General features: G+C 36.1%; 1 protein-coding gene across 6 annotated transcripts in view; it reads left to right on the top strand.

Moving 5' to 3' along the window:
- Window positions 1–24,748, top strand: part of TASOR2 (transcription activation suppressor family member 2) — a 67,202-nt gene that overhangs the window by 732 nt on the left and 41,722 nt on the right. For 2 of the 6 annotated variants that reach the window (XM_049705281.1, XM_049705283.1), the window contains exons 2-6: window positions 9,305–9,481; window positions 17,136–17,269; window positions 21,450–21,595; window positions 21,892–21,987; window positions 23,072–23,144. In XM_049705281.1, the coding sequence (XP_049561238.1) occupies window positions 9,459–9,481; window positions 17,136–17,269; window positions 21,450–21,595; window positions 21,892–21,987; window positions 23,072–23,144 (472 nt within the window). In that variant the 5' untranslated portion in view covers window positions 9,305–9,458. Of the gene's footprint in view, window positions 1–9,304; window positions 9,482–17,135; window positions 17,270–21,449; window positions 21,596–21,891; window positions 21,988–23,071; window positions 23,145–24,748 lie in introns of those variants that run through there. The other 4 variants (XM_049705282.1, XM_049705285.1, XM_049705287.1 and 1 more) reach the window with 4 other exon arrangements.

The following is a 24,748-nucleotide window of genomic DNA, read 5'->3' as shown; positions in this document are numbered from 1 at the left end:
TTTTATTTTTTAATGAAAAATTGAGTTCCAGTCGACTTTGCATGCTTCTCATGGATGCTGAGTTGACTCACGCGTTCTTGCCTGGTAGCGCTGCTCTGGGTGGGAGGGGCGGGGGGTCGGAGGTTTTCAGAATCGCTTTTGCTTTGCTGCTTCGGCTCTGACTCCACCTGTGGCCGCTTTCAGCTGCTAACACACCGATCTTCACCTGTTTCTAGTCAGTCAGCGTCTTCCAGGTGTGTAAGGCGTCAGAATTCCTGTTTCCCCTTTCGGAGGTGGAAAGTGTAGGGTGGTTCAGCACTTCCTTTGAGTTGCCTGTGAGAGGACCGCTGCATCCTCGTGGACGTTGTAAGAAGTCCAGCTGAAGCTTTCTTTGCTCCTTGGGTTGGGACTGGCAGTGAAGTACTTTTCTAAGGATTCTTGGTGAAGTCCGCACCTCCGCTTTCCTTCTGCATAGACTTCATTGGCCGTGTGTGACCTTTTCTTTTTTAAAGTAGGCATAGAAGAGGTCTTTCCCCAGGGAGGGTCATTTAGTTGAAAACCGAAGTAGCGCGTCATCGTAGGTTGGTCCATTCAACCCAGCAGTTTGTCTGAAGGTGGCACCAAGCAGCATTTGTGGGAGAACGTGGCACATTAACCTCAAAATTGGGGGGAAGATCCTTTGAAAATCCTCAAGTTTCTCTTAATCACCACTTGTCTATTTGAAATCCATATATTTAAATACACCTCTTTTACCCTTTATTCTCCCTGTAAGGTAAAATTAGAACAGTAAGGTTTTTGAAAATATATTCCAGACGTTAAGTGCTGTGCAAGCATACGGTGTTATTGCAGTAACGTTGGTGATCCAAGGGCCCACGGTGTTCCCCTGAAAAAGCATTAGAAGGGGAAAGGGGTTTGGATATATTTAATATTATAGGCTATGAGATTGGTAGTAAGCCTACTCAGGAGGTTTATAACAAAGCTGCTATTCCTTAATAGTGTAAAAATACTTTTCTGTTGAAAAACTGCCTTCTAGAACCGGATAGCTCTATACAGTATACTCAGTACAACAGTAAATAACTCATACTGGAGAAAAATTAAAAGTGACACAGTGTTCACAACTATTTTAAGGAAGACAAAAAACAGTGTTTGAAATTTTGTGTTTTCAGGACATTTGTCCAAGTGTAACCAGTTCTTTTTTAAAAAGAGCTGTATCAGCAGCATCTCCTGTAATCCAGACATAGTTGCTTAAATGAATTAAAATCTGCAAAGTGTCTAAAAACTTAACTGAGACGTAGTGTTTGTTAAATAAATGCAGTGTGATATATCTACTTAGTGTAATTAAATAGATATGGCATCTATTTGTCAAATGAGTCTTTCATTCCTCTACTGATGGACGTTTAAATTATTTTCAAGTTTTCCCTTATAACTAAAATGCTGCAGTGATTTTTTTGCCATTATAAGCAGTGTTTCATGTGCTCATCATAGTATTTCTATGAATCGTAGACTTGATTGCTTCTGAGAATGATGGATAATAATGGTATTAAATTACCCTCAAATGATTGTACCTTTTTATATTCACTTTCTCAAAAGATGTGTTTTATCTCCCCACTAGCCAGCACCGGATGGTAATATTTTACTAATTTTCTAATAGTTGAAATAACATCTCATTTAAATGTTTATCTTCCTTGGGTAGTAGGAAAATTAAGCATTTTTGGCCGGGTCATATACTTTGCTGATTTTTTTTTTTAATTGAGTTCTGAATTTTCTTCTTTTCTTTGACTCATTTATCTACTACCACACTGTTTTAATTATTGTAGCTTTATAACATAGTTTGGTACTTTCTTTTGAAAAAAGTTTTGGGCTCTTCTTTTGCATTTTTCTTCCAGATGAAATTTAAAATCATCTTTTCAAGTTCTATAGAAAATCTTGTTGGGATAGATATTGTTTGTGATTGCATTGAATTTATAGATTAATTTGAAAAGAGACATTCTTTTGAGTTTTTCCTTCTAAGAGGATAGGTATGTCTCCTTGTTTCTTCTGTTAAAATTTTTGTTGTGAAATATACCATTTGTATATACTGTTTTAAAAAACAAAAACAAAAAACTGTATCTGTGTACTCTGCTTAATAGACCATCACAAGTACCTTAGAAGCCTTTGGTGTCTGCCTTTCTCCAGAAACAAAGGATTCTCTGCCCCCAACACCATGGTCATCCTGAATTTTGTGTTAATTATCCCTTTGCTTTTCTTTACAGTTTTATCAACCATATATGTATCCTTAACCAACATATTGTTTACTTTCACCTGTTTTTGAACTTTAAGTAGAATCATATTGTGTACTCTGTGAATTACTTTCGTTAAACGTTATGTTTCTGAGATCCATCCCTGTTGAAGCATGTACCTATAGCTCAATTCAGAAACTTGAGGACTCCTTCACAGTTCTAGGAAGTATTGAGGACCACAAAGATCCTTTGCTTATGTGGATTATATCATATTAGATATTAAAACCAACCAATTTTAAACGTAGATGTTGGTATATTTACGTATACCATTAAGCATATGGTGTATTGCTTATAGATTTGTATACCTCTAAAAAATACTACTACTAATAATAGTAAACCTACTACATCTTAAACAACATTTTTAATGAAAAATAACTATGTTCCAACACCCAAAATAAGTTAGTGGCAAGAGTGTTTTTGTTTTACGTTTTCGCAAATATATTTAATGACTGGAGTCTCATGTTTGCTTCTGCATTCAGTTAGTTGCAATATACTGTTTTAGTTGAAGTATATGAAAAAATCCGGCCTCACTAAGCTGTATGTTTAGAAGAGGGAGGAATATTTTAATATTCTTTTAAATAGTTATCTTTTTCTTTAATACTCATCAAAACCTAATAGTTTCTTAACGGTTAGCTGAAATATAGAGTTTGGAATCAATGAACTTCTCATGCGATATTAAAACCTATTGGTCTAGCTTGCATTTTTTTAACATCTTTATTGGAGTATAATTGCTTTATAATGGTGTGTTAGTTTCTTCTTTATAACAGAGTGAACCAGCTATACATATACATATATCCCCATATCTCCTCCCTCTTGCATCTCCCTCCCACACTCCCTATCTCACCCCTCTAGGTGGTCACAAAGCACCGAGCTGATCTCCCTGTGCTATGCAGCTGCTTCCCACTAGCTATCTATGTTACATTTGGTAGTATATATAAGTCCATGCCACTCTCTCACTTCATCCCAGCTTACCCTTCCCCCTCCCCGTGTCCTCAAGTCCATTCTCTACGTCTGCATCTTTATTCCTGTCTTGCCCCTAGGTTCTTCAGAACTTTTTTAAAAAAAAACTCCATATATATGTGTTATTGTACAGTATTTGTTTTTCTCTTTCTGACTTACTTCACTCTGTATGACAGACTCTCGGTCCATCCACCTCACTACAAATAACTCAGTTTTGTTTCCTTCTATGGCTGAGTAATATTCCATTGTATATATGTGCCACTTCTTTATCCATTCATCTGTCAGTGGACACTTAGGATGCTTCCATGTCCTGGCTATTGTAAACAGAGCTGCAGAGAACATTGTGGTACATGACTCTTTTTGAATTATGGTTCTCTCAGGTATATGCCCAGTAGTGGGATTGCTGGGTTGTATGGTAGTTTTATTTTTAGCTTTTTAAGGAACCTCCATACTGTTCTCCATAGTGGCTGTATCAATTTACATTCCCACCAACAGTGCAAGAGGCTTCCCTTTTCTCCACACCCTCTCCAGCATTTATTGTTTGTAGATTCTTTCATGATGGCCATTCTGACTGGTGTGAGGTGATACCTTACTGTAGTTTTGATTTGTATTTCTCTAATGATTAATGATGTTGAGCATCCTTACATGTGTTTGTTGGCAATCTGTATATCTTCTTTGGAGAAATGTCTATTTAGGTCTTCTGCCCACTTTTGGATTGGGTTGTTTGTTTTTTTGATACTGAGCTGCTTGTAAATTTTGGAGATTAATCCTTTGTCAGTTGCTTCATTTGCAAATATTTTCTCCCATTCTGAGGGTTGTCTTTTCATCTTGTTTGTGTTTTCATTTGCTGTGTAAAAGCTTTTAAGTTTCATCAGGTCCCATTCGTTTATTTTTGTTTTTATTTCCATTACTCTAGGAGGTGGGTCAAAAAGGATCTTGCTGTGATGTATGTCATAGAGTGTTCTGCCTATGTTTTCCTCTAAGAGTTTTATAGTGTATGACCTTACATTTAGGTCTTTAATCCATTTTGAGTTTATTTTTGTTTATGGTGTTAGGGAGTGTTCTAATTTCCTTCTTTTACATGTAGCTGTCCAGTTTTTCCCAGCACCACTTATTGAAGAGGCTGTCTTTTCTCCATTGTATATTCTTGCCTCCTTTATCAAAAATAAGGTGACCATATGTGTGTGGGTTTATCTCTGGGTTTTCTGTCCTGTTCCATTGATCTATATTTCTGTTTTTGTGCCAGTACCATACTGTCTTGATTACTGTAGCTTTGTAGTATAGTCTGAAGTCACGGAGCCTGATTCCTTGAGCTCCGTTTTTCTTTCTCAAGATTGCTTTGGCTCTTCGGGGTCTTTTGTGTTTCCATACAAATTGTGAAATTTTTTGTTCTAGTTCTGTGAAGAATGCCATTGGTAGTTTGATAAGGATTGCATTGAATCTGTAGATTGCTTTGGGTAGTAGAGTCACTTTCACAATGTTGATTCTCCCAATCCAAGAACATGGTATATCTCTCCATCTGTTGGTATCATCTTTAATTTCTTTCATCAGTGTCTTATAGTTTTCTGCATACAGGTCTTTTGTGTCCTTAGGTAGGTTTATTCCTAGGTATTTTATTCTTTTTGTTGCAGTGGTAAATGTGAGTGTTTCCTTAATTTCTCTTTCAGATTTTTTATCATTAGTTTATAGGAATGCAAGAGATTTCTGTGCATAAATTTTGTATCCTGCTACATTACCAAATTCACTGATTAGCTCTAGTAGTTTTCTGGTAAAGTATTTAGGATTCTCTGTAGTATTATGTCATCAGCAGACAGTGACAGCTTTGCTTCTACTTTTCTGGTTTGGATTCCTTTTATTTCTTCTTCTTCTCTGATTGCTGTGGCTAAAACTTCCAAAACTGTGTTGAATAATAGTGGTGAGAGTGGGCAACCTTGTTTTGTTACTGATCTTAGAGGAAATGGTTTCAGTTTTTCACCATTGAGAACGATGCTGTCTGTGGGTTTGTCATATATGGCCGTTATTATGTTGAGGTAAGTTCTCTCTGTGCCTACTTTCTGGAGGGTTTTTATCATAAATGTGTGTTGAATTTTTTCAGAAGCTTTTTCTGCATCTATTGAGATGGTCATATGCTTTATCTCCTTCAATTTGTTAATATGGTGTATCACATTGATTGCTTTTTGTATATTGAAGAATCCTTGCATTCCTGGGATAAACCCCAGTTGATCATGGTGTATGATCCTTTTAATGTGCTGTTGGATTCTGTTTGCTAGTATTTTGTTGAGGATTTTTGCATCTATGTTCATCAGTGATATTGGCCTGTAGTTTTCTTTCTTTGTGATATGTTTGTCTGGTAGCTTGCACTTTAAAGGGATCTTTCACCCATGCATTGGTCATGAGGAAGATACTAGTTCACTGAATTATGTAGATTTCCCAAATGATGGCACATTTCAATATATAATACCAAAAACTCACTTACATTATCATCACCACTTTGGGAACCACTCCTGTGATTCATTCGTTTTTGTTGAAGTATAATAATCTACTCTAAGAATATATTATACGTTTATCCATTTTATTCTTTATGAACATATTGGTTTTTTCCAACATTTGGGCTATTATAATTAGCGGAGCCATAAATGTTCTCAGTCATCTCCAAGTGCATATACACAGTACTGTTGATCGGGCATATTTGTAGTGGAAATGCTAGATCCATTGGGAGGATATTTGCATGTTCAATTTCATTAGATAATATCTAACTTTTCCCAGATGGTGATTCTGATTTATACTCCACCAGTTGTGAATGAAACCTCCCTTTGCTCTCCATTCTCTCTACGTATGGCATTGTCCAACTTTTAAAATCTTTGCTGGTCTGGTAGAAGTGAAATGATATATTACTGTGGTTTTAAACTGCATTTCTCTGATTACTTAAAAGAAACTCAGGGTCTGCTTTCTACAGGCTGCTTGTTTTTTCTTACTAATATCTACGAATTAAAATGAAATATGTTATATATACTAGTTGATGAACTCTTCCTGTTGCTAAAAAAGTTACTAGGATCATTTATTTAAACAATTTAAAAACATGTAAAGGCATGTTTTAGTCTTTCTTCCCTGTACCTGTCCAGCTCATTCCCCCAGTGTATTTTTTATATTCCTCCTTCTTACTCTAATTTCTGCTATTATGCTCCTTATTTTCCTCCACTTTTCAGTATATTCTAGAAGTCTTCACAAATAAGTATAGACGAAGCGTACTCATTCTATAGAGTAGGAAAAGCAGTTTTCTACTTTGTGGCTGTACCAGTTTTACCTAATCTGTAGTAGATAGAGTATTTGATATTTTTCTCATCTTTTGCTATTAAAAAAAAACAAAACAGTGGTGCATGGAGTAACTTTGTAGAGTTGTCATTTTGTATGTGAGATTTCTATACAGTTAATTTCCAAAACTGATTGTTGGGTCAATATGTAAATGCTTTTGAAATTTTGGTAAATATTGCCAAATTGCTTTTCCTTGGATTTTGCACTCTTACCTGCAGTATACCTAAGTGACTATTTTTCCTAAAACCTCGCCTCACAGAATATGCTTATAAATTTATAGGTTTTGATAGTGTGATCAGTGAAAAGTGGTATCAGTTTATTTGAATTTACATTTTCTTGGACCGTTTGAGCATCTTTATATATGCTTAAAGGTCTTTCCCCCCTCTTTTTTTGTACTAACTGTTCATATCCTTTGTCCATTTTTCTGTTTTTTATTGGGTTGTTGAACTTTGGGACTTCTTTACATACTCTAGGTACTAATCTTTTGATAGTTAAGTAGGTTGCAAATTCTTTTTCTCTTTGTGGTGCTAGTAATTCTTAATTTTAAACATTTTTATTTCATGTCTGTATATTTAGAATTGTTATTTGTGGGTAGTTTGGAGTATAGCTGTAATTTTAACTTTATTCACATATGGATAACCAGTTGTGGTAGAAATTACCATTGAATCCACTTGGGTTTGAAGTTTTGGTGGTGGCAGATTCTTGACTAGTGATTTAATTTTTTTAATAGTAGCAGGATTACTTAGATTCTTAAAGAAAATTATGTCAGTTTTGGTAAATTAGATTTTTTCTAGGACTCTGTCCATTTTGTCTAAATTTGTAATATTTATTGGTACAGGGTTGTTAAAAGTGCCCTCTTCCTATTTTTAATGTGTGAAGAATGTGTAATTATGTCTCCTTTTTTCATTTCTGATACTGCATACTTCTGTTCCCAACTCCCCTCCTCCTTTTCTATTAATTCATCTTGCCTGTAGTTTATCATCTATCTTATTAGTCTTTTCAGTGAATCCTTTTTTAGCTTTGTGATTATCTCTATCATGTATTTTTATTTTTTAATTCTTTTTTTATTAATTTATTTGTTTATATTTTATACTCAGCTGCGTTGGGTCTTTATTGCTGTGTGCGGGCTGTTTCTAGTTGCGGTGAGATGGGACTACTCTTCGTTGTGGTGTGCAGGCTTCTCATTGTGGTGGCTTCTCTTGTTGCGGAGCACAGGCTCTAGGCTCTCAGGCTTCAGTAGTTGTGGCATGTGGGCTCAGTAGTTTGGCTTGCAAACTCAGTAGTTGTGGCACATGGGCTTAGTTGCTCCGCAGCATGTGGGATCTTCCCAGACCAAGGCTTGAACCTGTATCCCCTGCATTGGCAGGTAGATTCTTAAGCACTGAGCTACCAGGGAAGTCTTATCATATATTTCTTTTTGTGTTTATTTTTTGTTTTTTCATTTATTAAACTATTTTTGAGATAGCTATAGATTTGTATGCATGTGTATGCTTTAGATATGCTCATTTTAAAGAGCATCAGTTGGAATTTTAATGCAATTTTCAAACATTTTTAGCTGGGATATATAGCCTATTTACATTTGCTGCAGTTGCTCTTATTTTTGCTTTCTATTTGTCCTGGCTGTTTTATATTTCTTTTTTCTCCTTTTTTGTTATTTTTTTTAAAATAGCTATTTAATATCTTATATCATTTCATTTTCCCCATATATTATTTCAGAAGTTTTATACTTTTTTCTCTTTTTATAGTTATCCTAGAAATATCATGCATCCTTGACTTTTCAAAATCTAAAAATAACCAGTAGGGCTTCCCTGGTGGCGCAGGGGTTGGGGGTCCGCCTGCTGATGCAGGGGACGCGGGTTCGTGCGCCGGTCCGGGAGGATCCCACGTGCCGCAGAGCGGCTGGGCCCGTGGGCCATGGCCGCTGGGCCTGCGCTGTAGAGGGCAACAGTAGAGGCCGCGGTGGTGAGAGGCCCGTCTACCGCAAAAAAAAAAATTTTTTTTAATAATAAAAATAAAATAACCAATATCTTTACCTTCCTCTTAGATAATACAAGAACCTTAGTAGTTTAATTTTATTCAGCCCCTCATGACTTAACATGTTATTATTATGTAGTTTAATTTTTTTTTAATATTCTTATAAGACAGAAGGAGACCTGTTTAGAATTGTTATTGTGTCTTGCAGTCAGTCCTTTTTTATATTTCCCACATTTTTGCTACTTTCTCTATTATTCATTGATTGTTTTATCTTTTAGACCATCCACCTAGGGCCATTTTCCTTCTGCTTAAAGTCTATCCTTTAGAATAGATGAACTTTCTTAGTTTGTGTTTACCTGAAAATGTCTTTGTTTCACCATCACTTAAGGAAGATGTTTTTGCTAAATATAGCAGTTTAGGTTGGCAGTTATTTTCTTGTAGCAATTTGAAGATCTCATTCCTCTGTCTTTTGGTTTCCATTATTGCTATTGAAAAGTCACCTGTCAGTCCTTCAGTTCCTTGTCTCTGGCTGCTTTAATATTTTTCCCTTTGTTTTTAGCTTTCTGCTGTTTCACTGTATCTATATTTATCTTGCTTGGGTTTATTTGGCTTTTTTAAGTCTGTAAATTGGAGGTGTTTTGAAATGTGTTTATTGACTTATTCATAACTCCTAAACTGTGAATTTCCATTTTTATGTTCTATTGATCTGTTTGTCTTAATGTATAAATAAATCTTTTATAACCTTCATAGTAAATATTTTCTCCTGGTCTTTTGCTTTTCTTTTCCTTTGTTTCCCACAGTTTCCCCAACAGACTGCATTGCCAAACTCATGGATTTTTGATAATCTGATAAGTGAAAAGTGAACCTTGACAATAAAACTCTGGAACTGGTCTTTTGAGAGGAGTAGGACTGCGACTACTCTTTCAGTTTTTTCATCATAATTGGTTTATTCAGATGTTTCTTCCACTTAGACCAATGTTAGTAAATTATATTTTTATAATTTTCAAATTTATTGGTATAGTGTGTGATAATTTATTATTTTCGAAATTTTTCCCTGTATTTGTGGTTAGCCTTCTTTTGTTGATATTTAATTTTTTCTCTTTATTGATTATATTTGCTAAAGGTTACTTATTCCAAAAGAACCAGTTTGGGGACTTCCCTGGTGGTCCAGTGGTTAGGGCTTCACCTTCCAATGCAGGGGGTGTGGGTTCAATCCCTGGTGGGGGAGCTAAGATCCTACATGCCTCATGGCTGGCGGGGGTGGGGGGACAAAAACCATAAAACAGAAGCAATATTGTAACAAATTCAGTAAAGTTTTTTTTAAAGAAATGGTCCACATTAAAAAAAATCTTTTTTTTTAAAAAAAGAACTAGCTTTTGGTTTTTATTGTTTAACTCAATTGGCCTTTTGTTTTTAAATTTGGCCTCTTTTTATTTATGAATTTTCTAAGAAGTGTCTGGGGCATACTTTCTGTTTTTTCTTAAGAATTTAGTAACACTTAATTGGATAACTAAATCCCTTGGTAATATTCTATGTTAAAGACTCTGCCCTCCTTGGTACGGTGAAATAGACCCTGTTTAGAACCTTTGGGTACACCTGCTCCCTCATTAAATATTCAAGACCCCAACTCCTGAGGCCTGTTTTGACCAGTTGAAGCACCTGCTTCACCCTGTGGTTATCCTCCACTTCTCTATGAGCCACCTTTAGTAAATAGGCCTATTCTCTGCCCAGGGCATTTGTGATGGGATATATCTAGGGGTGGTGGTGATTAAAAAAAAATCATTGTTATGGTATGGATTAGATGTCACTTTCCCTTTTGTTATATGTGATAATCAAAATAATCTAAAGCAGGTCTTAAAATGTAATTGACCCTGAGAGAAATTTAGTCTTAGGATTTTCTTGTAAGAAGGACAAAACTACTTAACAGTATCTTTGTAGTGTATAAATACAGTAATGTGTTTAATGCAGCCATTTCATTGCAGGCTGATAGTTTGATGCTGAAGCACAAATTAGTAAACGTGGTTTGATGAGCCAGAACAAAGGCCGGTTCCTTTATACAGATGTCTGAAAATGGCACCATATAAACTTCGAAGTGATTCTAATAAAAAGTGCATAATCTTGAATATGGAAAGTATGTTCTCCAAAGAATCTGTTGACTTTTTACACAGCATAGCAAGAAAGAAAACAAAATATGATATAAGATTATAAGCATCTGTCTGATATATAGAAATCTTTTTTATAGTAGAAATGGATTTTGAAAATGTTAAAACAATCTTCAAAAATTGAATATTAAGTCTAAAAGTAAGCCACAGTTAAATGAAAAAATCATAGTACAAAGGGATTTTTAGCAATGGAAATAATTTTTTTTTTACTTTTGAATTTTCTTTATATTTTTATACAGCAGGTTCTTTTTTTTTTTTTTTTTTTTTTTTTTTGCAGTACGCGGACCTCTCACTGCTGTAGCCTCTCCCATTGCAGAGCACAGGCTCCAGACACACAGGCTCAGCGGCCATGGCTCATGGGCCCAGCCGCTCCACGGCATGTGGGATCTTCCCGGACCGGGGCACGAACCCGTGTCCCCTGCATCGGCAGGCGGACTCTCAACCACTGCGCCACCAGGGAAGCCCCAGCAGGTTCTTATTAGTTATCCATTTTATACATATTAGTGTATACATGTCAATCCCAATCTCCCAATTCATCACACCACTACCACCCGCAGCCAATTTTCCCCCAGCAATAGAAATAATTTTTTAAAGTTTTTAAAAAGAAGGCAGTTGCTCTCCCATTGCATATGTTAAATATGCAAAGTGATTTTGCTATTTTAAATAGTAATTAATCTACGTGATTCTTTATGAATTCAAGTAATTTCCTTTGTGAGTTAAGGTTTTCCTGTATGTTTTCTATTTGTACAATACCATAGCGGCAATGATTCTCTAGGAGCTCCTGATTAGTTTTCCGCTAGCAAGTGCAGATACGGTCCAGGAAATACGTATGGATGTCTTAGATTACTTGGTTAAAACATAAGCCAAAAGGAAAGACGTCCTTAGATCAGGCCAAACACCACACACACACACACACACACACACGCACACACGCACACACGCACACACGCACATACGCACACACACACTCCAACTTTATTTTTCATGAGTTTTGTTAAGGCTGTGTGGCTTAGTGGGAGGGACAAGCACCCCATCCCAACCCTGGGTGCTGGTATCAGCATCTCCTGGGCATATATGGAGTATCCAAAACCATATTCAGTAGACCTTTTATTTTTGTAAATTACACAGCAAAGCCCCATGAAACTATAATCAGCGAATTTACTAGACAATAATGGGAAAGCTTTATAGCAGTGGTGAGTTAGAATAACTTGGGGTCACTGTGGTGAAAAGACGTGGATTTCGGTTTAGGTCTAGGATTTGCAATCCAGAATGGTTACTGAATAACCTGCAGGCAAGACCTTCGAGGGAATTGAAGCTTGGAGCGATCGTTGTAAAATAACAATAAAACTGTCCACCTAGGAGTACTGGGAGACGTCAGAAACAGGGAACTGAGGACACTCTGCTTGTCCAGCCCTCGGACCAGACTGCGGCTCCCCGACCCGGCGCACAGCCAGGCTACCTGGCTGTGCGCGTGTGCGCGGCTCGCGGTTCGCCACCCGCCCTCGTTGACTTTTAAAGGCACAACCCGCGCCGCCCCCGCCACACTGGCTTTCGCTGGCGGGAGGGGGCCGGAGGGGCCAGCTGGGCAGAGGGACAGCCCCCTCCGCCACACACCATGAGGTGAGGAGGAGGGACCGGCTCTAACCCCCACCCAGCCAGGGGCTCCTGGAGACACCTGCGTTTGGGGCCTCCCACCTGGCCGCTGAGCTGCCTGCCAGAGAACTGGGTGACGAGGAGACTGGGAGAAGGGACGGACTGGGTGTCCCACCTTCAGGGGGCTTTAGGGAGTGAAGCTTTGGTGGGGCCGCCGAGGTAGGTGGTGAACAAACGGTTTTATGTACTTAAGGGTTTACGGAGCGCCTTTGCCTCCTGACTCATGGGATTCTGCGAGGGTGGAGTGGAGAAACCCTTGCCGAACTGCCAGAGAGATGGCATCACTCTTTACAACTCTTCTGTGTGTGTAGACTTCTGTGTGTGTACAGTATTTTAGGAAGTCTTTTGAATTGTAAAGCAGTGATTCCAAATGGACTTTTGCACTTCAAATAATAGCAAGGATATCTTGGTTTTTATTCTTTCTGTGGGTGATTATCTTGACATTAGAAAACATTTAAACTTTTGTACGTGGTAGACTTTTTTTAAGAAATTTTAAAAATTTAAAGTTTAAAAATTTTTAAGAACTTAAAAATTGTTATAAAAATCATACATTTCTCATTCTGTAGTATTTTTTAATAGAGAAGCTTTATCTTATGGGTCTCTTACTGTTTTGGCTTATGGGAAATGTTATTTCCATTCATTTACTTTGTGTTCATTTTAAAAACTAACTTGCTACTACGTAGGGCCATGGAAGATCTTTTTTTCCAAAATGAAAATATCTTTACTTCCCCAGATTATATTTATGCTTACGTAAAATTTCAGATAATACATAAAGCTGTAAAAAGAATGAAACAGGAATTACCTGTACTTGACCTACCCAAAGATAACTTGGTAGAGCGTTGAGTACTGTGGTACTAGGAGCTCTGCTGGGTACTGAAGGGCTTTGCGAGCAAGACAAAGAGTATTTGCCTCTAAGGACCTTACATTCTGCTGGGAAAGATGGACACACACACATCCAAAAGTAAATTGACAAAATAGCTGTATGTTGTAATGAGTGATTTAAAGAAAATACCTACTTCAGGTGGGGTGATCAGAGGAGGTTTATCTGAGGGAATAACTTGAGATTTCACTAAAAGAAGAGAGGGAGATAAGCCAAGGGCAAAACAGGAGAGCGAGCGTTTCAGTCAGAAATAACAGCAAGTGCAAAGGCCTGAAAAGAGCAAAGAGCTTGAATGGAAAGACCAGGGTAGCTGGACCGTAGTAGTAAGCCAGAGGAGGGAGGATCAGGTGAGGTGGAGGAAGCAAGCAGGGGTCAGATTTCACAGGGCCATGGCAGGGAGTGTGTGTTGTATTCTGGGGGGCAACGAGAAGCCGCTAAGGGTTTAAGTAGAGAAGTGAAGTGATTTGGAATATGGATTGATTCATTCAATACATGAATGTGTATTGAAACCTTACTGTGTACCAGGCACTGTTCTGGGCACTGGGGTACAGCATGGAAAAGGATAAATTCCTGTATTCATGAAGCTAATAATCTAGTGGTGGGAGCATAATCAAATAAACAAGAAAAACATCAGATATTGATAAGCATTATACAGATGATGACCATTGTTTAAATCATAGTATATGTTCTTAAGACTTTGTGTATATATATATACATACTTCTCCTTTGTTATCAGCTTTTCTTTCCCCTAAACAACTTATGGTAGGATTTTTTCTGTGTTACATTAAATGAACAGCTTTCTTTTATTTGGGAGCATCAATTTGTTTTGTAGATTAAGTATGGCCAAAATAATACTACATAAATGAAAAAATACTGTGCAGCAACAAAAACTTATCTAAGTCATCTGTTTGGAAAGAAGTATATAGTAACTTCCTTTGGACAGTCTGACATGTGGCTCTCCTACCTCATCCCATGTTCCAGCAGCCCCTCATGATAATTTTGACCTGTTAATGTGGTTAGTTAAATTTATGGATTTCCTATTTATTGAACCAATTCATACATTCCTAAAATGTACCTTAATTGACTTCTGTTATTATATTAGTGTCCTGATGGATTCTCTTTGCCAATACATATATTTTAGGATTTTAGTATCAATATTCATGAGATATATCTATAGTTTCCTTTCTTAGTATTTTCTTTGTCAGATTTTGGTGTTAGCATTTGACTGCTTTATAAAAAAAATTGGGAAGCTCTTTTTCTGAGTTTTGGAACAGATTAAATTGCATAAGTATTATTCTTTCATTTAATTATCAAATACATATTTACTGAACATTCACTGCGTGCCAGGCATTGGGCTGATGCTGGGTAATCACAAGGACAAGCCTTATGATTCCTGTCCTCATAAGGCTTGGTTTATTAGGTAAATAGACATTAGTGAAATAATTATGATTATGTAATTATAAACCATGATAAATACTCTGAAAGAAATCATTGAAGATCTACTTTGACTGTTCTTTTCATGTATTTGAGTAAATGGTTATTGCGTTAATACACACTAAAAATTAATTCTTTTAAAATTAATATTTGTTGAAGATTTGATATGTAATTACTTCTGTGATAAATACATAAGTAAATAAAATGAGGTCTTCATAATTATAAAAGTTAAAATAAAAATAATGGTGATAGTAGCTACCATGGTAGGTGGTATATTGCACATTTTTTGATTGAAGAAATTAAGACTTACATTAAGTAGACACTTCAGTTATGTCTGTGACACCTCCAGTTGTACACTCCTCTGGAAATTCCACTAAGATTATAGTAAAAGAGTAAAGATATAAATCCACAAAGATCAAGAGAGTGAGAAAGGAGAAGATAAATGAAATCAGTATTTGGGAAACTACAAAAGAAGGTGGTCAATTACTAAATGATTTAGTGGATTAGAGAATGCTGAAGGCTGAAGAGAGGTAAGCCAACAAGAGCAAGCCAATTCCCTCCACAGAATCTGGAAAAGGCTCAGGATTTAGAGGTACCAAGTACTTCTCAGGGCAGGAATATGGGTGGAATAGAAATAGAAGTATCTGTAAACTGTGGTATCTTTAAAAAGAAAAGAGAAAATACAACTTACGTAAAAGAAGAGATTCTGTTTTTTAAAAAGGGAGAGAAATTATTCAGGAAGCAGGAAAGGATTAGATAATAAAGCTGAAGAACTCTCCTAAAAAATAGAATAGCCACAACAATTAGACAAAAAGAGTGAGAAAGTATTTAGAAAATAAAGGTCCAGTCAAGAAAGTTTTTCATCTAATCCAGTGGTAGGGAGAAAAATCTATAACGAAATCAGTACTATAAATATGTGGGAGAATCTGGAACATGATACAGTGGGTACCCAGTGATACCAACAGCCAGTGTCATTGAGATGGGATATGTCATGAAAGGTTTCAGAGAGGTACTGATACCTGAAATCTAAGTAAGTATTCAAATGATAAGCCAAAAAAGGGCACTAGTGTAAACATTTTCAGGGCAATAGAAATAGCAAATGCAGAGGTGGAAACACGATACACATGAGGAACTGCAAGCAGTTCATTATTTGAGAAATTCAGTATACTTTACAAAAAATAGCATGTATAGGTTTATAATAGTACACCTTTTTTCAAAAAGGATTTGAGGTAGAACTGTGTGAATATATTTAAGATTCTTTAGAAAAAGTAGCAATATTGATTATATCATTCATTATGTCAAGAGGGGAGAATTAAATTGGGATTCAGGAGACCAGGATTCTAGTGCAGACCTACCACTAACTTGTTGAGACCTTAGTGTGATAATGTTGTTGACTGCCTTCCCAGTAATCACCTCCCTTTTTCTTCCCTTCCCCCAAACCACAATTTTGTCTAGCTTTTGGGGTGATCCCATGCTTCAGGAGCAGTTTGGGCGGGTGAGAGTGGGGGGCTGTGTGACTATTAGTTACTCTAAGCTCATTATGGTAATTCCACTCTCTTTGGTTAGTGATTGTTTTAGGAATAAACGTGTGACTCAGTTCTGGCCAATGAGGTGAGAATGGGGTGCCTGCAGAGAGAATTCTGGGAAAGCTTTCTCACCAAGGACAAAGGAAAAGATGCACTCTCCCTGCCTTCATCTTATTCTAGCTCTGAAGATGTGTTTGAGCCCAGTGTAGGGATGCAACAGAGCAGTTTTCAGGATTAAGGGTTCCCTCCTCTGCTCCTGAAGCTGAGGATTGTTTTTAAAAATATGGTGCCTTTGTTGCTACTCCTTTTCTAAGTTGCAAGTGTAATCTGGTTTGGGAGGGTCTTTACTTCCAGCTCTGCTTTCCTCTTTGAGACCACTGTCACCAGGAGATACAGCCCTTGCTTTCCAAAGGTCACACACTCACTCTAGGAGTATTTTGTGAGCACATTCTAAGATCTCCAGGCCACCCGGACACTTTCATTATAGAGACTTTTTCTCGTTTGTCTTGATAAAATCCAGGGTATAACATAGTACTAGATACATAATAGTCATCACTAATAGTTTTGTTTAATGAAGGGTGAATCAAATATTACTTATTTAGGGGTGGGGAGAGGTTTTATTTGTGTTCTATTTGATTTTATTATTTCCAACCAGTAGAACGTGGGTGTGGTTCTATAATCTGTGCATTTTGAAAGTTTTTTTTCAGTGAGGCAAAATTGATTCCTGTTTATCTCTGTGAAGAAAATTTTCTTTAGAAATTAAATAATTGGGGGAAAACCACTTCAATTTATGTGTGTTACTACTTCTTATACAGCAAATTTAGCCTTTAGCTCTGGAGACTTGACAAAGAAGGGAAACATTACAAAATTGTACCTAATGCAAACTAGATGCTCAGTAAACATTTATTTATATAGTAGATATGCCTGAAATAGAACTATTCACTTTATGATTTAATTTTTTCTTTTTTCATTTTAGCATTTATGACATTAGCAGAGAACAGGACTATGTCAAGAATTCTGGGGGTATACTTGGTGAAAATGAATTAAGACCACCCTCCCAGCTACATTCCCTGTTAGAGAAGACCAAGACAAGGTTCATATCAGAGAAGAGTGGGTATTAAACTAAATGCTATAAGCTATTACTAATGAATCCAAAGTTGCACAGTACAGTTTTTTAGATTTCAATTTAGATTGTGTAAAATGAAAGGACTTTTTAAAAAATTATAACTTCCAGTAGCTACAGATTTCTTATAATTATTAGTCCAAAATTGATAGGTGATTAAGTTTGCAAATTGCATCAGAAAAGGTGTGTGTGTTCAAGAGAAATTGTCACACTCCTGTATTTGTATTTCTTTGAAATTATGATTTATTTTACTTGATTTTAAATTGAGATATTTCAAATAGTAGAAGTAATACATGCTTATGTAAGAAAAATCTAAATTGTAGTGATATATATAAGGTAAAAGTATAAGTTCTCCTTTTTGTCCACTCCAATCACCATTGGTGTATATACTGTTAACGGTTGGATTTCCCATCTTTCTACATCTTTTTCTGTATACTTCCAAACACATAATTTTTTATGGTTTTTTTTACCAAAATGACATATAATACATATTATTCACTCAGTAGTATACAATAGATATCTTTGTACGTCAGTATATACAGATTTACTTTGTTTTTATTTAGTAATTGCAAGGTGTTTCCCTATTGATGGCAATTTAGGTTGTCTCCAGTGTTTTTGCTGTTATAGGTGTTGGTGCATGGAACACCCTTGTACATACAACCCCTGCACTTATGCTAATATTTCTGAGGAATAGATTCCCAGAAATGGAATGGTTATTTGGTATGCCATGCCCATTTAAGTTTTTGTTACTTTCTGCCAAATTGTGTTCTAAAAAAGTTGTATATATCTTAAACTGGCAGTCCTTTGATATCTTAAAGGTAAGGGTAGTACATTTTAGGATTAGGTGATTAAAGAATGGGCTGTTCCTTCAGCAACTGTCAAATGACCTACTTAGAGGAGATAAAGTATATAGGCATGGAGAGTATTAAAAGGTGTAGGTTGCATTCTACTAATAAGGGCTTTTAATGGCACATATTGTTGGGTTCTTAGTGTTTCTGTCTTTGATAAGTGCTATCGCTTAATTCACAAACAGGAGTTGTGGTCATGTAAGTCTGGGGGAGATGTAGAAGTGGCTAGATTCTGTTAGATTACTGTGACCCCTAAGTTGTTGACGTTTGTTCATCTCATTATTTGCTTTCAGACCAGATGCTTATAGAATGGAAAATAGATACCTGTGGTATAGCATCAGAAACTGGTTTATAATTTTTTTATCTCTCTTATTAGAAGTTATAAAGAGAGAAAAAAGTGTCCCGAAATCAGACACTCAGTATCCCTGTCATGGATTTTGAGATGGGGGAGATTGATGCAGGGCGCTTTGAGCAGAATCCAACTTGTTGTGTCAAGCTTGACCTAACTTTTTTTTTTTTTTTTTTTGCGGTACGCAGGCCTCTCGCTGTTGTGGCCTCTCCCGTTGCGGAGCACAGGCTCCGGATGTGCAGGCTCAGCGGCCATGGCTCACGGGCCCAGCCGCTCCGCAGCATGTGGGATCTTCCCGGACCGGGGCACGAACCCGTGTCCCCTGCATCGGCAGGCGGACTCTCAACCACTGTGCCACCAGGGAAACCCAAGCTTGACCTAACTTTTAAGATCCAATCCACAAATGGCAGAGAAACGTGCCCAAAGCCAGGTGCTACAGGAAAGAATATTAACTCAGTTTTCAGAGCCATTTTGATTGAACTTCAGTTTTTTCCATGTGCTCTCTGTTGGTCACTTAAACCGTAAGGGATACTCTTTATGCTTTACAGACAGGTACTTTTCAAGTTACCTTCTTAGATGTTGCTTTAGATTTCTTTGTGGAATAGCCCCCTCTTCTTTCTCTTAATATTCTGATCATCTTGAATGTTTAACTAGAGCATGTGCATTGCTCAGCAAAAAATGAAACTATCCATTTATTTAATGCTCCTCGTTTTGTACATTTGTTTTAGGTGGTTAAATGAAAGCGCATTGTATGGAAAGAGACAATGTCAAATGATTTATCAATAACATTCTCATTATCTCCTTAATTATAGAGCAGGAAACTTGTGCTTTCTTGAGAGTATAATTGAGGTCATTTATTATGAAGTCATGAAAGATTCAGGGTTTATTGTGGTTTTCCACTAACTTCTCTTTTGATATGCTTTTCCTTCTGCCAACTGTAAAATTATTACTTTTCTAACATATGGCTATTTGGAGAGTGCTGACATAAAAAGGAAGCATTTTTAACCATAAATAAATAGTTTTAGAAGTTACAGTATAAAAGTACAAAATAAGTCATTTCTTACTTGTTCCTCCTTGTTTATTTTAAATCATTACCATTAGTCCTAGCTTTATTGGGAGCAGTACTCCCCACATTGTATTAGATAGGGTTTTTTAAATCGCATTATTTCTCACAGTTTTCAGTTTATTATTGTGCGTTGACGCTCAAAATTGGGGATATATGTAGTATTCAGTACTTCTGAAACTTAAAATCTATTAACATCTTGCAGAATTTAGGGAAGTTGATAATCATAGATTGGTCATTTCCAAAGCTATGACAACTTTTATTTCTTTCACTTGTAAGCAACATCTTTCACAAATATTGAGCCTCATAGTATAATTAGATTCTTTAAATATTATATTGCCTTTTAAAAAAATTAAATACTAGGTTTCCAAAATTATAATTTTTAAAGGAATCCTGATTTGCATTTGAGCTAGCTCTACAGATTATTTGTAAAAGGAGTTTGCAAGTGCATAGGCTTCCCAGTTTGTTTTGAGGAAGTAGCTAAAGAAAGCCATAATTTTTTAATTGTTATCACTGGTGTTTTGCTATTTGAATCTCTTTAGAATATCCATATTTTTCACAGCACTGGTATACTGATATTGAAAGAGAGAAGGTGAAACTGAGGAAAAATAAAAGTAAGATACAATCGATATAGATCAGATGTGCCAACTTCAGAATATTAAGTGTTTCATCCTCTTTTCTTTCTTTCCTTGCTATTTATAATCTTTTATTTTTGATACTATGAAGTATTGTTATCAAAATCATTTTTAAATTACCTTGGGAATTGAAGCATTAGGACAGTTTAGTCCAAATTAATTTTACTGAAATGTTTGTTTTGATTTCTGTAATAGTCTAGGGTTTTTTAATCTGTTGTTCATAAATTAATTTTAATTAAAAAGCTTATGTTTTCTTTAACTTTTGAACTTTAGTGTAATTGGCAGAGTCCTGGTATAAGTAGGAAGCCATATTAATGTACTTATTTATACTGTAAGGCCCAAACTTCCAGTCTTACATAAATTATTCTATTATTTACAAATAATCAGTGTGTATCCTCCCCCCAACCTTGTTAAAGAGAATAGAGAGGATATAAATAGAAAGGAGTAAACAAATCAAATAGTTAAATGTTATGAGAACTCATTAGGCTCAGTTCTTGCTAAGTGAGGACTGGTAAAATCAAAAGACACAAGGGCTCAATCAAGAGAATTACTGGATTGAGTCAGTAGTTCTCAATTAGGAAACATGCCTCTCATGGGAGGGGTATACCAACATCTTTGGGATAACACATGGGTATGGTTTGAAAAAAGCACTTTCAAAAAAAGCAATAAAGTTTTATTTTTGTAAAATGATGATTTTATAATACAGCCCATAAGAAGTAAATTTTAATAGACATGTACAGGCTGGTGAGGAAGCCCCAAAGAAATATGATTTCTAATGTGTTTGCTGAGTGTGCAGTAGTAGGCTCCTTCCAAGGAACCTAACAGACTTCCTTGGGGATTTGGTGAGAAGACAGGAAGGGTAAGTTTATCAAAATGTGGCTTAGGTTTAAAAAAATTTAAGAATGAGAAGCATTGGTCTAAGCAGTTGCTGACCACCAACTTGACACTACAATTGCATCTGCTTTTACCCAGTATGGTTACAGCACCCAGCTTTAAACCAAAAGGGATTTATTCTTGCATTAAAAGTAATTCACCCTCAGTTATAATCCATTTAGGTTATTTTCACATGTGAGATCTTTTAAGATAGTCCAGATATGGTAGCCAAAACACATTGTAAATGTCTTAATTATACAGGAAGGAAATAGATGATTATTTCCTATTATCATAGATGATATATTTCCTCTATCAGTATTCAGTGATATTTAGTGTGCCACTTTTCCCCATCCTTTGGTTATCTTAAACAGTTGCATTATTTTTGTTTGTGTTTTACAGTTTTTGAGACAGTGTCCTTGAGTTCAGACTCTCTCTTCCAGAGGGCAGTTTCAATTCTCCATACTTCTTACTTGGACTCTGCATCTGAGCATGGTTTTCAGTACAGTCAAGTGACTTTGGTGAAAAATGACATTTTCTTAAATGAGGTGAGGTGCTTGGTACACACTGTGTCTGTGTGTTCGTTTTATTTTAGTTTTAAAGAAATAGACCCATTATTTTTGATATATAAGCCTAGTTCTTTTTAGCTATCACATTTCAGCTGAAATAAAAGATCCTTGGAAATAGTCACTTGAAAGGTAATTATAATATATTCTACGGAATAGAAAAATAATAAATTTCATTAGTCTTTTAGCAGGAGGAATTCAGATGATGCATTTTTAAAAATTAATTTTCAAGGCAAAATAACATGTTTATAACATTTGATTATTCTCTCCTTACACAGTACAAAACTTTTTACCAAGAAAAAAAAGCAAGTAACTATACTCACGAAGAACTTCAAGAAACTTACGGATTTCTTCTGTTTGAAACTGAAAATCAGGTAAGGGAATTCGATCTTAGAAAAGTAATTTTGTGATGTTAATGTACAAAATTAATTATATCATTAAAGTTAAATATTGGTATTTTAGGTCTATAAAGTTTGTAAGATTACCAGTTCATCAGTCTTTTTTGTTAGTTTGGTGGCAATGTAAATGACAGTGAAAGCTTGTCATGAAAGAGATTGGATTTCTACAACTTTCCATAGGTTTTCTTTAGTTTTATCTTGAATACATTTGTAAGCTCGTGGTGAGATTTTGATTAATACAGATTTCTTAAGTATTAATAATGACTTTTAATGGAGTGAATGGATATTTTCTATTCTCGATCATTGTTTAGATAGATATTTTCTATTTCTTGTGGAGGTTTTTCAAGTTTAAATTACATGATTTTGGGGACAAGATGAACACGTTCAGCATTCTAGTTACTTGGAATTGTTTCATGCCTTATTTTGAAAATTGAACATCCATATTATTGGTTGTACCTAAATTGTGGAGAAGGAAACTGCTGTGTGCAGGTATGTCTCCAGAGATGTGTGTGGCTTCGAGATACAGTTCAGCAATGCTAGAGATCTATAATCCAACTTAAAGTAATTCAAAGGTAGTATTTCGGTTGAGGTCATGATTTTTAAAGAACAGGGATAGATTTGCTAAAGAATAATTAACATTACCATGTAACTTACGGATTATATAGTAATACTAGAGAGTTTATTTAACTTCCAAATAAGATATGTTATGGATTCATACCCAAAAAAAAAAAAAAAAGGCATTTGCGGATAAGACATTTTCAAATTTACTGATTCCCAAGCTGTAATTGAAAAAGAAATCTTCAAGAGAGGACTTATCTGTGAGCTTGTTTAATTTGGTTTTGCTGGTGACATTTTTGTTAACAGGAATAATAAAATTTCACGAAAAAGTTTGAACTGTTAATATTAACTAAAACACAATTGCCTTACATAAGCTTACTTTGTGCCATGAATGCATACAATGTACAGATTCTGTATTGAAAGTTTGTATATAGATTATAGAGTTATTTCATTGACCCTCCCAAGAACGATATGATAAGCAAAGTACGATCTTTTGTTTAAGGCAAAGTTGGTATGTCAGCGTGGACTCTGTGTTGGCAGCAGTGCTATCACCACTCTGGGTGACCCAGGGAAAGGTACGTCTGTAAGGAAAAGGAATCTCTTTTACAAGGTGAAGTGGGGTTTAGTTAGTTACATAAGATACCTATGTTAAATGCTAGTTTCATTGATGATAAATAGTAATCTTTGGAAGCAGACCTTTAAACATATAAATGAGCTTTGAATCTAAGACTTAAGGTTTTCTAATAGGAGTTATCTTTTTTAAAAGGATGGTTGGACTAGAAAAGGTACTGAAGGTATCTTTCAGTGCCAAGAGTTTAGTGCAGTCATCTGGGGCTAATGAGGATTTCTTCGGAATTATCATAATGGCAGTTAGGAACACATAATAGATGGAACTGACGCACCTTGGCAACTGTGGAATGTGAGGAGTAACAGAAAGGAAAGAATCAGATATAAGGTAACTTACACTGCATTGATATTGTCAGTAGAGGAGAGACACGGAGGAGAGGAAATTGTAGCGAAGCTGTTGAGTTAAACGAGAAAGGTAATCTTATTGTCAAGAATGCGGATTAGCACTAATTTCTTTAAGCTTCACTTTCCTCATCTGTAAAATAGATAAAACTATCATCTAGATTTGCTGTGAGGATTACATGAGACTGTGTCAAGTGCTTAGCTTGGAGCTTACACCTAAATGAACACTACTACTTCAGTGAGCTAAATTTGAGAAATAATGAGGTGGTCATAAGTATTTCTGAAAGCTGTCCTGCTGGTGGTAAAAATAGTTGGAAAAGGGATTAGAACTGGAGGTTGGGGTTCAAGGTGGCAGCGGGTGGGTGTTAGTTGAAGCCAAAAACATTGTTACATGGGGCAGCAAAGATGGCAAGAGCAGAACTTTCAGGTGGTTATGGGAGCAAGGGATGGGGCCATGGGGCAAGACTAGGAAGAGGGAGTTGAGAGCAGTCCAGGGGATGAAGAATCAGGAGGTGGAGTTTCACAGAGAACAGAAGGCTGTAAGGAGGGGTGTTAGCAGTGTCAGATGCTACAGAAGTTGGAGATTAGCACTGAGAAGGATTACTGGGCTTCATGGCTACATTCCTGCTGACCATTTCTTTTAAATAACAACTTTATTGAGATAACATTCACATACCATTCATTTCACCTGTTGAAAGTATACAATTTTTTTTAGCATATTCACTAAAATGAATATGCAGCCATCAGCACAATCAATTTTAGACCATTTTCATCAGTCACTCCCCACTCCCACCAGCCTAAGCAACCAGTACTCTACTTTTTGCCCCTATGGATTGGCCTATTCCAGACATTCCATGTAGATGGAATCGTATATGACCTTTTGTGACTAACTTTTTTACTTAGCTTAGTGTTTTTGAGATTCATCCATGTTGTAGCATGTACTTCATTCCTTTTTTGACTGAATAATATTCCACTGTACCACATTTTCTTTATCCATTCAGCACTTGATGGACATTTGATTGTTTCTACTTTTTGGCTATTATAAAAAATGCTACTATGTACATTCTTGTACAGGTCTTTATGTGGGCATGTTTTTTCATTTCTGTTGGGTTTATACCTAGGAGTGGAATTGCTGGCTCATATGGTAACTCTGTGTAAAACAAATGTTTTTTTAAACTTATATTCAGCTCTTCTAAAGGACATGAAAGGG

This window comes from Orcinus orca, chromosome 2, assembly GCF_937001465.1.
Source record: "Orcinus orca chromosome 2, mOrcOrc1.1, whole genome shotgun sequence".
In the NCBI taxonomy this organism is placed as follows: Eukaryota; Metazoa; Chordata; class Mammalia; order Artiodactyla; family Delphinidae; genus Orcinus; species Orcinus orca.
The sequence above is the reverse complement of the archived record's forward strand: the minus strand, read 5'-3'. Positions and strand labels throughout refer to the sequence as shown.